The sequence below is a fragment of the Macaca thibetana genome, chromosome 16 (genome assembly GCF_024542745.1).
Source record: "Macaca thibetana thibetana isolate TM-01 chromosome 16, ASM2454274v1, whole genome shotgun sequence".
Classification (NCBI taxonomy): Eukaryota; Metazoa; Chordata; class Mammalia; order Primates; family Cercopithecidae; genus Macaca; species Macaca thibetana.
In genome coordinates, this window is record NC_065593.1 from 58,863,902 (window position 1) to 58,877,509 (window position 13,608).

At 50.0% G+C, this 13,608-nt stretch overlaps 2 protein-coding genes across 2 annotated transcripts in view; both read right to left on the minus strand.

The window, feature by feature from the left end:
- Positions 1 to 13,608, minus strand: part of BAIAP2 (BAR/IMD domain containing adaptor protein 2) — a 318,844-nt gene that overhangs the window by 251,864 nt on the left and 53,372 nt on the right. The gene's annotated exons all lie outside the window — the stretch shown is intronic.
- Positions 1 to 13,608, minus strand: part of RPTOR (regulatory associated protein of MTOR complex 1) — a 425,447-nt gene that overhangs the window by 100,928 nt on the left and 310,911 nt on the right. The window contains exon 13 of the mRNA XM_050764125.1: positions 12,972 to 13,082. Within this exon, the coding sequence (XP_050620082.1) occupies positions 12,972 to 13,082 (111 nt within the window). The remainder of the gene's footprint in view (positions 1 to 12,971; positions 13,083 to 13,608) is intronic.

A 13,608-nucleotide genomic window follows, 5' to 3' on the forward strand; every position in this document is an offset into this window, starting at 1 on the left:
TACCATAAACACAACTTTATTAACTGTAACTCAGAAGGTCAGCCTGGACTGAGTATTAATTTTATCTATGAAAAACCCTCAATTAACTGGAACCTTGCCTACGGGAGTCCTTAATTAACTCTCCCCTTCCTAATCTTGCTAATTAGCAGATAGACAAATGATAACAGCAGGTTTGAGGAACTTATGAAAACAACCACTGCCACCATCCTCGCAAAGTGTGACCAGCGGGGGACAGCTGTGGCCACATCTCCTGGACTTTCTCATCGCCAAGTTCTGCTGCTCTTTCAGCTCTGGTCCCATCACATGACCCTAAGGACAATTTCAAAAAATACTCTGCCATGTTTGCTTTCTGCTCCCCCATCCCCTGTGTTTTTCTGCACTGTGTGAAAGATGCAGATAGCGTGACGCTTCGCCCAGAAATATTCCTGAGGAAAAGGACGCTTGCTTCTATGAGCGCAAAGCCATGATCACACTCCAGACACGTGACAGCCACACAGTCCTCCCGTCTGACACGCGGTCCAGAGTCAAACTCCTCCGGATCCTCCCGCCTGACTCGCGGTCCAGAGTCAAACTCCGGATCCTCCCACCTGACTCACGGTCCAGAGTCAAACTCCTCCCGATTGTTCACAATCGTCCTCTGTGAGCCTCTGGTTTTTGATCCAGGATCCAACCAGGAACTGCACTTAGCTGATATACATCATTAGGCTTGAGCATAAATCCCCCCACATTTTTGGGGGCATTTCTTGAATTAAAAATCTAGAGCGGGGGAGGCGGGTGTGGTGGCTCATGCCTGTAATCCCAGCACTTTGGAGAGTGAGGCGGGAGGATCACTTGAGGTTGGGAGATTGAGACCAGCCTGGCCAACATGGGAAACCTCGTCTACCAAAAATATAAAAATTAGCCGGGCTTGGTGGCAGGCGCCTGTAGTCTCAGCTACTCGGGAGGCTGAGGAAGGAGAATTGCTTGAACCCGGGAGGTGGAGGTTGCAGTGAGCAGAGATCGTACTACTGTGCTCCAGCCTGGGCAACAGAGCAAGACTCCATCTCAGAAAAAATAAAAAAATAAAATAAAACCTAGAAGGGAACAGTACAGTTCTTTGCAGACTGCCCCACAATTAGAAATTTTTAGCAGCCTCATTGTGGTATAAGCAACATATAAATTTGAAGTACAGAATCTGACCATTTTGGACGTACGTCTACACCTGTGAAGCTACTGCCACAATCTAGGTGGGGTCTGGCCCCCTGGACGTTTTCTTCTCCCCCTGTGCCCCCACCCTCACGTGTCCCGAGCAGCAGCTCATCTCCTTTCTGTGACTACAGTTTGCATTTTCTCGAGTTTTAAATGAATGGAACCATACTCTTTCACTCAGTCTAAGTATTTTGAGATCGGTTCATGCTTTTTTATTGTTGAGTAGGATTTCATTGCATGGAGAGATTGCAGTTTGCTTATTCATCCACTTGTTAATGTACATTTAGGCTATTCCCAGATTTTAGGCCATTATAAATAAAGCTGCTAGGAACATTCAGGTACAAGCCTTTGTGTGGACATGCTTCCATTTCTCCTGGGGAATACCTAGGAATGGAATGGCTGGATTGTATGCTGAGTGTGTGCTAATCTTTATAAGAAACTGTGAAATAATTTTGCAAAGTGGTAGTGCACGCTTTGCACTGCCCTCGGCAGCATACGAGGGTTCCAGTTCCTCCACGGCCTTGCCAACACTTGACGGCATCAGCTTCTTAGGCATCTACTTGGTGTGCAATGGTAGATAACTGTAGGTGCAGTTCGCATTTCTCTGGTGACTAATGATACTCAGCATTGTTTCATGTGCTTATTTGCCATTCGTACGTCTTTGGTGAAGCGTCTACTCAAAACGTTTGCCCACTTTTCTTTGTCTGCTTGTGTTTGTTTTCATATTGAGTTTTGAGAGTTCTTTCTATTCTCTTGCCACTAGTTTGTAACAGAAAAACGATTTGTCAATATTTTCCCAGTCTGTGTCTGGCCTTTTCATTCTCTCCGTGTCATCACAGGGCAGGTGTTTATATGTATGGGTCTATTTCCTGACTTTCTTCCTGTTCCATTATCTGTTTGTTCATTTGATGCTATTTCCGATCTTGAGTACTGTGGATTTATAGTCACTCTTGGAATCAGGTAGTATGTCCTTCAACTGTGTTTTTCTTTTTCCAAGTTCTTTTGCCTACTGTAGGTCCTTTGTATTTCCATGTGGATCTCAGAAGCAGAAATCATGATAATGGATGATCTCTTCATTTATTTAGGTCTTCCTTCATTTCTTTTCACAATGGTTTGCAGTTTCGGTGTACAGATCTTGCCTACCTTTTGTCAGAATGTATCCCTAAGTATTCTTTTTTTTTAGTGGTATTGTAAATGTTCTCTATTTTAATTTCAACTTCTAATTGTTGATTGCTAGTGTATATACATAAATTGAATTTTGTATATTGATCTTATAACCTGTAAACTTACTAAACTTTTTCTAGTAACATTTTAAAATAGATTAAACCGGATTTTCCACATAGACAATCATGCTGTTTGAAAATACAGTTAAACCTCATCCTTTTGAATCTGAAAGCCTTTTTTTCCTTGACTCACTCTACTACCTAGAACTTCCAGTACAATGTCGAGGGATGTGACAAGAACAGATGGCTTGATCTTGCATTCAGTCTTTCACCATTGTATGGTGTTGGCTGTAAATTTTTGGAGATGCTGTTTGTCAGGTAGACGAAGTTCCCTTCTATTAGGAGTTTGCAGGGAGTTTTTTTTTTTTTTAATCAGAAGTGGATCTCAGATTTTGTTAAAATACTTTGCATCTCTTGAGATGGTAATATGGTTTTTATCTTTTTTTAATATGGTAAATTACACGGACTTTTCTCTCTCTAAAAATAATTCTTTAATAATCTGAAGAGGCATCCATTGACTTTTCAATCCTTAAACAGGTTTACATTCCTGAAATAAATCCCACTAGATTATGTTTTATTGTTTTTATATAGCATTGAATTTAATTTGCAAAAATTCTATTTGGCATTTTTGTACCTATGTTCAAGAGAATACTGGTCTGTAGTTTTCTTTTCTTGTAATGTGTGTCTAAGCATTGGTGTCAGGTAATGCTGCCCTCACAGGATGATATGGGAAGGTGCTGAGATGTCATCCAAATATGCCTTCCTTAATGTTCAGTAAAATCCACTGGTGGAGTCACCGGGACCTGCAGTTTTCTTTGGAGTAAAAGTTTTCACTACAAATTCCATTTGTAGTGACAGGCACAGTGACTCCTGCTGTAATCCCAGCACTTTGGGAGGCCAAGGTGGAAGCATTGCTTGAGCCCAGAAGCTCGAAACTAGTCTGGGTGATGTGGTGAGATCCAGTCTCTAAAAAAAAAAAAAGTAGAGTGCTATTCACATTAACGAGTTCTTCTTGAGTGAGTCGTGTGTGTCATGCAAGGAATCAAAGTTATCAAAAGTTCTCCCATCAAATTGCTCATGATATTTGCTTATCATCCTTTTGATATCCCCAGAATCTTTAACGATGTCACCTCTCTCATTCCTGATGCTGGAATCTGTCTTTGTCTCCTTAACAGTCAGGGTGATGTTTCACTGTTTTATTCATCTGTTTAAAAAAAACATGTTTTGTTCAACAGATTTTGATGTTTCACTGTTTTCTTTTGTATTAGTCTCCAGTCTGATCTGTATTATTTCCTTTGGCCAGCAGCTTTGGGTTTACTCCACTCAGGCTGCTCTCTTAAGGTGGAAGCTGAGGTCTCAGGTTGGAGACCGTCCTTCTTTTCCAACGCATCGTCTAGCAGCTGCTACACATTCCCCTCTCAGCACTGCTCAGAGCTGGGTCCATGTATACTCAACCGATTTATTTTACATCTCAATATACATGTTTATATAATGGATTTATTTAATGCAACTATTTATAACTATACGTACATTATATTATGTATGATATATACATACTTATAGTAATATTTTATATAAATCTTTGTTATCCGTGATTTATAATATCTATGTATCTTAATATTACATGTTTATATTCTATTTTGTATTAAACATATATATATTAATATAATTTACTTACAATGTTATGGAATAAAATGAAAATCATTTATTTATCTAAAAGTTTCTGTTTCTAAGTGCTTAGAGACATTCCTATTACCTATTACTGATTTGAGTTTGACTCCACCGTGGCTGTAGAACACGCCTGTAAGACTTCAGTTCTTTACATTTGTTGAGGTTTATTTGGCCAAGGGTCTGGCCTATGCCGGCAGAGGCTCTGTGTACTCCGTGGCTGCTGTGTGGCGTGTTCTATAAACGTCAGGGCTCAGCTGCTGGAGAGTGCTGCTCAAGTCTCTGCTATTCTTACTGATTTCTCTTCGGCTTGTTACTTGTCACTGGGAAAGGAGCACTGAAATCTCCAAATGTAATTACGGATTTATCTATTTCTCCTCGCAGTTCCATCAGTTTTGTTGGATGTATTCTGAAACTGTTATTAGGTGGATAGACATTTAGGACTGTGACATTCTCTTGATGAATGATGAATGGACTTCTGTAGCATTATGAAATGTCTGACTGTATTGCTAGCAACATTCTCTGCTCCCAAACCTCCTCTGTCTGATGTTAATATAGGCCCTGCAGCCTTCCTCTGCTTAGTGCCTTCATGGCAGAGATTTTCCCATCCTTTTACCTTTAATTTACTCTTGTCTTTATGCCAAAAGTACATTGCTCGTAGCCATCGTATGGTTTTTTCTTGCTCTTCAACCTGGCGGCCTTTGCCTTCTCATTGCAGTGTTCAGTCTCCACTCCGCAGTACGGGCAGGATTAGGTGTCCATCCATCATCCCGCCTTTTGCTATTTGTTGCATCTACTCTGGTTATCTTTTTCCTTTCGTGTTGTCTATATCTATGATTTCATATCATCTATGTTGTCAGCTAATTAACTGTAATTCTTTTTAAAATCTGAGTGGCAGCTTTAGGGTTTATGGACTACTGCAGTTTGTCTTCAGGCAGGTGATATAAGACCACTTCAAACAAAGTCCAAGAATCTTACAATAGTATTTCTTCATTCTCTCTCCTCCCCATCTTTTTGCTACTATTAGCACACATTTTGCTCTTACAAATGTTATGCATTTTGTGGGGTGCCGTGGCTTGTGCCTGTGATCCCGGCTACTCGGGAGGCTGAGGCAAGAGGATGGCTTAAGCAAGGGAGTCTGAGCTTACAGTGAGCTGTGATCAGGCCTAGGCAACAGAATGAGACCTTGTCTCTTTTTTATTTTTATTTTTTTTTGAGATGGAGTCTCACTCTCTTTCCCAGGCTGGAGTGCAGTGGTGCGATCTCGGCTCACTGCAAGCTCCGCCTCCCGGGATCATGCCATTCTCCTGTCTCAGCCTCCTGAGTAGCTGGGACTACAGGCGCCCGCCACCGCGCCCGGCTAATTTTTTTCGTATTTTTAGTAGAGACGGGGTTTCACCGTGGTCTCCATCTCCTGACCTTGTGATCCGCCCGCCTCAGCCTCCCAAAGTGCTGGGATTACAGGCATGAGCCACTACACCCGGCCTACCTTGTCTCTTAAGGAAAAAAAATTAAGAGTGCAAAAGGCTTATTGAAAAAAAATTCATAGTAGACTTATTATTTTGCTTAAAAAATTATCTTTCAAAGAAGATTTAAATAAAAAGAAAGAAATCCCATATTTATCCACATAGTACTCATTTCTGGTGCTTTTAATTCCTTTGTGTAGAACCGTGTTTCCCTCTGAAGAGTAATTCTCCTCAAGCCTAAAGGACTTCACATTTCTTGTAGTGTGGGTCTGCCGGGGATGAGTTTTCATCTTTTGTGTGTCTTCAAAAGTCTTTATTTTGCCTCCATTTGCAAATATATTTTCAGTGGGTATAGAATTCTAGGTTGACGGTTTTTTCCCTTTCTCTGCTTTAAAGATGCTGTTCCACTGTCTGCCTTTTCCATCTGTAGGAAATCTGCAAGAAGAAACCTGCTGTCATTCTCACCTTTGCGCCTTACTAGCTTTTTACTGGCTGCCTTTAGACTTTTGAATTTATCACTGTTTTTCAAGCAATTTGATTGTGATAAGCCTTCGTGTAGTTTTCCTGTGCTTAGGGTTTGCTAAGCTTTGTGATCTGTGGGTTTATAATTTCATCAAATTCAAAAAATTTTAGCTATTGTTTCTTCAAATACTTTTTCTCCCAGCCTCCTTTATGGACCCCCAAACAGTATGTTATGTCACTTGCAGTTGTCCCACAATGGAATGATATTCCTTTAATTAAAATTTTTCTTTTTTCTTTTCTTACCGTGCTTCATTTTTGTTAGTTTCTATTGCTATTTTCTTTCTTTCTCTGAAGCAGGGCCTCACTCTGTTCCCCAGGCTGAAGTGCCATGGCACAGTCATGGCTCTTTGCAGGCTCGACCTCCCGGGCTCAACCGATTCTCCCGCCTCAGCCTTATGAACGGCTGGGCCTACAGGCGAGCGCCACCATGCATGGCTGAGTTTTGTATTTTTTCATGTAGAGTCGAGGTTTCACCATGGTCCTCAGCCTGGTCTTGAAATCCTGGACGTGAGTCGTCTGTCTGCCTCAGCCTCCAAAAGTGCTGAGATTATAGATGTGAGCCCCGTGCCTAACCGTTTACTGCTTTTTCCTGCAATGCTTAACTGGTTGTTAATCCCAACAAGTATATTTTTTCCCATCACATATTGCCATTTTCATCTCTAGAAATTTAAGTTGGGTTCTTTTTATATTTTCCATGTCTTGATTTAACTTTTTGAGTATGTGGAATAGACTTGTAATATTTTAATGTCCTGGCCTGCTAATTACACCATCTGCAGTGGTTCCGAGTGGGTTTAATGGGTTGGTTTCCTTTTCTTCATGATGGTTCACACTTTCCAGATTCTCTTTACCTGCCTGGTAATTTCCGGCTGGTGGTGTGCAGTGCAGTGTAACCTGGCATGGGGAGTGATCCTGGGGGAGGCCCTCTGGGATCAGAGTCCTGGGAGAATCCTGGAGAGACGGCTTTCTTCATGTGCTCCCCTTGGTGCTCCTTGTCCTGGGCAGTGCCATCTCTGTCAGATCAGTGTCCCCACTGTGCCCTGCTGTCTCACGCAAACGGCACACACCTCTCCCCCATGGCACACGGTGTTCTTCCATCTTTTCTTCTGCCTGAGCCCACCTTCTTTAAGGCCTCCCCCTGAATCCCTCAGAGCTTCTGGCATAATGGGACACAGGATGTGCCCTGCAGGTGCTTGAGAAATGAGGGGGTCCCAGGCTCGCCCATCTGCTGAGCCCAGCCTGAGTGGGCTCGCATCCTTCTCAAACTCTTAAGTGTGCCCTGAGGGCCAGCTGGCGGCAGCAGAGGGATGCTGAGAACACTGGGAGACTGGCTGGCCTCTGTCTGCACCTCTGAACCTCTGAGCAGGTTCTGTGATCTTTAGAAGTGGACCTGTCTGTACACCATGTGCACCCCGATCTGCACAAGGGCAAGCCCCAGGAGTCACGGGGACCACGGGGGGCTGCAGGAAGCACTCATCATGTGGGGGCGGAGCACCGGAGGACCACCAGCATACAAGGAAGGGGCGGAGCAGACATCATGGTTGGGTGGAGCTCCGCAGGACCACCAGCATACAAGGAAGGGGCGGAGCAGACATCATGGTTGGGTGGAGCTCCGCAGGACCACCAGCAACACAAGGAAGGGGCAGAACAGATATCATGGTAGGGTGGAGCTCCGCAGGACCACCAGCAACACAAGGAAGGGGCGGAACAGACATCATGTGGGGGCGGAGCTCCAGAGGACCACCAGCAACACAAGGCGGGGGCGCAGACATCATGCAGGGGCGGAACTCCGAAGGACCACCAGCAACACAGAGGGGCATGCACACATTGTGCGGGGCGCACACATCATGGGGGGTAGGGGTGGAGCTCCGGAGGACCCTCAGCAACATCCATAGCCAGATGTGGGGAGGGGAAGGGAGTGGAGGAACGACCCCTCAAAAACACAGGGAACCTTCATCTCTGAGAAGTTATCGCCAGGGTAATGATGGAAGGAAGGGCGAGACAGGTGAGGTAGATGAGGCTCAGTTTCTACCAGAAACACTTCAAAATGCTCCTCAGTGGAATGATTGCTTTTAAATATGCAGGTGCAACAAGCTGGTTAAGAAATTAATTCACAGGAAGGCCTGTGGTGCCTGCAGGCAGTTACAAGAACACTGCAGGCAAGGGCATGCCCAGCTGGCTGTGGGAACAGCTCCCCAAGCAGTACTGAGCAGATAACCCCTTCAGCATCATGAATATGAAACCTGAGGCCCTGGTATCTGCCTGGAGCAGGGTGTAAAACGAAGGCGCGCTGCAGCCTCTGTGCTCACGGCCACGTTCTGCCATTTGGGGCACTCGAAAGTAACAGGCCCTGGGAGATCAACGGGACCAAGAGCCAGTTTTGAACAAGACGCCCTGCACTGCAACATGATGATGGGCTGTGGATGCAGCGAGAACGTCACGACGAAGGCGGTCCCCTTTCACCAAGAGCCACCCCGAGACTGAAAATAAAGACATCATCAATTCCCAGGTCCTAAAAGGTACTAAAAACACGAAGTCTGAGAATCAAAGTTGGCTTAGACACATTCCTGCAGCACTGGAGGGGCTGGGGCAGGGATGGGGAGCAGGCTCAGGCAGCCATCATCCTAGACCCCTGCATGCGGACGGCATCTCCTGTCCCTTCACCCTGGGCTTTGTGTCACATGAAGGTCACTGTTTTGTGCATCTGGGAGCCTCTACACATGGTCCTCCATCCATGGCCAGGTGCCAAGACATTTCTAAGTGTGTCCATGTAGATGACTGAAGACACTGGGGTAGGAGAGAAACCATGTTTCAAAATGACTTCCTGCCAAACACCCTTTGTTTACATAATGTGACTCTTCGGTGAATCTGAAGAAGAATAAAATAGAAATGATCCAAACCTCTCGCTTTCTGACTCACAAAGCTAAGCTTTCAGTTTAGCAAGAAAAGGTTTTAGTGTAACAGAGGCAGGCAGGAGAGATGTGAGATTTACGTGGTGCCCCTTCCTGGTCCTGTTCCTCTATCATTTACACAGCAGTTTTCCACATCCTGGTTCTGAGCTCTGGAACTGCGGCTGGAGGCAGACGGCCTAAGGATCACTGCCATGATTTTACAGAGGCAAATCATGGCCAAGGAAGTGAAAATGACTTGTCAGAGCAAATGCGGTGATGGGATCAAACTCACGCTTTTAACTCTTAAATCCAGTGCTTTAGCCAATCTTTCAAAGCAGTCATTCTTTATCTGTAGTTTAATGGGTGGCAGGGAAAATATTTTGCTGAAATGTATGGTGTTCCGGTCACCGTTTTGGGGTGTTCCCTGGTCACAGCCAGGTCCACAGCACTGGGCCCAGGAGGGTTCAAGGTTGAAGTGAGGTCAAGGTCAGCCTCAGCTGCGCTGAGAGGAGGAGAAGCAGCTCCTGGCATCCAGCTCAGGAAATCAGGAGCAGAGATGGCAAGCATGGCAGCCGGCAGAGCCATGGTCAGTGCCCCAGGCCCAGGAAAAGAGTGAGAGATCCTGGAACCGGAAGAGGGGCCGGAGGCTGCTTCTCGGAGAGAGCGTATACACAAAATCCTAGGGCATCTGCAAGAACCGGCGAACTAGCAGAAAATCCCAGGGAATCCACAACAATCAGTGGAACTAGCAAGAGGGCAACACTGCTGCCGGGTGGGATCGACACACGCCTCCAAGGTGGAAGCCTTTGCTGCCTCCCCCCACCCCCGCTTCGGCGGCGGCCTCCCCCCACCCCCGCTTCGGCGGCGGCCTCCCCCCATCCCCCGCTTCGGCGGCGGCCTCCCCCCTCCCCTGCTTTTGTTGCCACACCAAAGTCCTAGGTGAGCACTTGGGGTGTGGGGAGGCTATGGTCAGGGCTGGGGGCGGAGAGTAGAGGGGCTGAGCAGGGGCCCAGGGGTCCGTGGGCAGCACAGTTGGGGACCTGATGGCCTGGGCTGGACCTGAGTCAGCAGGGGCTGTGAGTGGGGGACACAGCAGTGGCTTTGTGTGGGGTGTGCAGGGCTGATGGATGAGAGCGTGCAGTGCAGCTCGGGGTGCCTACCAGTGCCTGCACAGCATGGGCAGTAAATTTGGCTGAACAAAGCCCAGCGTGGCAGCTTCAGCAAGCACAGCAGGTCCTGGTGGCTGGTGCAGCATGGCCAACAGGGCTAAGGATGAGGCCGGGTCTCAGTGCCAGTGACTGGATGGAGGAGCTGATAGAATCTGGCCCAGGGAGTGCCACGGCGGCAGGCAGGAGCCCCGGGGGCTGTAAGCTCCGTCCACTCTCCCCTCACCTGCCTCACAGAAAAGGAAAGGGTGGCCTTTCTCAGCTCCAAGTCATGGCTTCTCCAAGGTGGTCTTGGCATTCTCCCATACCTGCTCTGTGACTATGCTAAACCCTCCCTTTCCCTGTGTGGGCAAGGAGCTCCAGACCCAGGCAGGGGCCCAGCAAGGTAGCTACGTGACCCCTGCTCCCTCCTGTGGGCGGTGCCTCACCAGTAAATACGATGCAAATTCATGATGACTTCACAGGGGATGTAGGAATTAAGAGACTTTGCATATGAAAGCCGCTGGACAGGGCGCCACACACACGCACACCCAAGTGCCCGTACACATCACCACCCCGGCACACACATGCACCCAGCAGCTGGCTGAAGTCCAGGGGGGAATGTGGACCTGCTCTTACAGGCCTTCTAATGAGCTGCTGGGGTTGGTTTGCTTCAAAACCAAGCAGGGAGCAAAGCCAGCCTTGCCCAGATGCCGGCTCCTCGGTCCCGCTCTCCTCACCCAGGGCAGCGGCCATAGAGCAAGACTGGCTTGGCTTCTTCCTGGGGCTCCCTGCCAGCCTGGCTCCGATCCCACCTCTGCGTCACACACGTGTCCCTCTGCACATGGACAGCTAAAGGCAAAGACATCTTTGGGACACCTTTGTCCCCCAACAACTCTGCAGAGGGCAACATATCCCCCAACTCCATTCCCAGCACACACCCTTTGTTCCAGAATCTTCACGTTCTGTAAATGGGCCCTTCCCAGACCCTGTGCCCCACTCGGTACTGCTCTCCTCTCCACTGTGCCACACGAGGAGCTTTCCAGCGCTCTCCCGCAGCCGAGCCTGCCACATTTTCCTTCGAGGGTCTCGCCTGCCATCACCACTGGGTGGACAAGGTCCCCCAGTCTTGGCCTCGGGCCAGCCCTGCTCCCAGGCCGCACAGGGCTCCTGACCAGTTGTCTCTGGAAGGCTCCCTGAGCCCTGGCCGGCCACGCAGCCTCCAGCCCGAGTCGCCTCTCCCCACCCAGGCTTGGTGCCGCCACCCTCTCTGCCACCCTCCTAGCCCTGCAGCCCGACCTCCTCCGCCCATGCACCTGGAGGAAAATGCCCCCACCCCGTGTTGCCCCACAATCCACTTGACTCCCAGGCCAGGCAATGTTCATAAACCACAGCTTCATTCTTTTGATGTCTTTGTTCCAAAATCTCTAATAATCCTCCACCTGCTAAATGATGTTCAGCTGTGTCTACCTGGAACTGTGTACCCTCCGCCTGGATGGGGCCTCCCTGCGTGTCCCTGCACACAGGCCACACGGGGCGCGGAGTGGCCTGCCCTCCTCTAAACGTCTTCCCAGCCGGCCCTGCCACCTCCATGTTTGGACCCCTGCCTGACATCTACCCTCTCAAGGCCCTTCCTGGCATTTCCAGTTCAGCATAGGCCGGGTCCCGCCCACAGGACTTCTCAGCCCCCCTCCTCTGACCCATCTCTCTGGTAGCTCCTACAGGAGGTGACCCCGCCTCACAACAGGGCTGGTGTCACCTGCAACCCTCGCCCGCACTCAAGCATGAGCCGCTGGGGACAGGGACAGCTGACCTTGTGTCTCTCTTAACATAGCTAAATATGGGTCCCTGGCCTAGATGATTGAGGGGTGAACATGTGGCTGCAGGGCCAGGGCTGATGCCCATCAAAGAGGGCAGAGTCGGGCAGCCCCATGTAAGGGGGTGGCCCCTAACACCTCGGGGCCTGGCCCAGACCACCTGTTCAGGGTTGAAGAGGGGGAGAAATGCAATGGTGGGCACAGGAGGAGCCGATGTGGGGTCTGGGCGAGGCAGAGGCCAAGTTCACTGCCATGGTGGGGCTGTTTCCAGCCAGGGTCAGGAGCACGGGGGCAGCCTTATGGGGGGGTCAGACATAGGCCGGGGGACAGAGTACAAGGCACCAGGGGAAGGCCAGGGACAGGACAGGCAGGGGGGACAGAGCACAGGGCACCAGGGGAAGGCTGGGGACAGGACAGGCCGGGGGGGGGGGGACAGAGCACAAGGCACCAGGGGAAGGCCAAGGACAGGACAGGTGTGGGGGACAGAGCACAGGGCACCAAGGGAAGGCCAGGGACAAGACAGGCCGGGGGGGACAGAGTGCAGGGCACCAGGGGAAGGCCAGGGACAGAACGGTGGGCGGGGGGTTGGGGGGAACTGAGCACAGGGCACCAGGGGAAGGCCGGGGACAGGACAAGCCAGGGGGCGGGGGAGACAGAGCACAGGGCACCGGGGGAAGGCCAGGGACAGGACAGGCGGAGGGGGAAAACTGAGCGCAGGGCACCAGGGGAAAGACAGGGACAGGACAAGTGGAGGGACTTAGTGCAGGGTACCAAGGGAAGGCCAGGGACAGGACGGTGGGGGGCGGGCAAACTGAGCACAGGGCACCTGGGGAAGGCCAGGGACAGGACAGGTAGGTGACAGCCCCCATGACCCAGAGGTGGCTGCTGAGGTGGGGCGTGTCCCACTTTACCCCGGAAGAGAGGACAGGAATGGCTGCGGCGCCTGGAGAGGGAGCGAGGCTGGAGAAAGGGCAGGCCGGAAGCACAGGGCTCGGCATTCCCAGAAGGGCCGGCGGGTTCACACCACCCTGGGGAGGAGGGCGGGGATACTCACGCTGTCCACTGCGAGGATCTTGGCCCAGATGAAAACGAGAAGTGGCCGCAGCTCTCGGGCCGAGCTCTGGAGCAGCTTCAGCACGTAGGGGAAGATGCCGACAGACAAGGCCTGGGGGAGAGGGAGGGCGTCAGCGCGCCAGGGCTCTGCCTGTGCCGCAGCGAGGGAACGGGCAGCAGCAGGGGTGCCACGCGGGACCAGCTGCAGTGTTATCTTCAGCACATATGGGAAACGCAACAGGAATGAATGGGCCTCACTTAAAGTAAAGAGGGGTTTCCTCCAGATTTATTCATCTCTGATTTATTCCTAGAAGCTGCCACGTACTGCTAGCCTTGACTGGTGTCAGGAGACTGGAGTTAATCGGGCCGCAGCTTTTCCTTGTGGAGGCGCAGGCTGCTTGCGCCTGGGGCCCTCGCCTGCCCTCGGTGGCCCCGTCGGCTCTCAGCAGCATGGCATCGGGCGCCTTCACTGTGCTGTTCACGTACGAGCCACGGCCACTTCTCCGTGACGGTGTGGCCAGCTCGCTCAACACTCACATCAGAGCTTCAGATACACCTTGGGAGAAGGACGCCTGCCCTGGGAAAGGCAGGGAGGAGGAGGAGGGGTCGCCCAGGGGCTCGCTGGCGCCCGGTTCTGG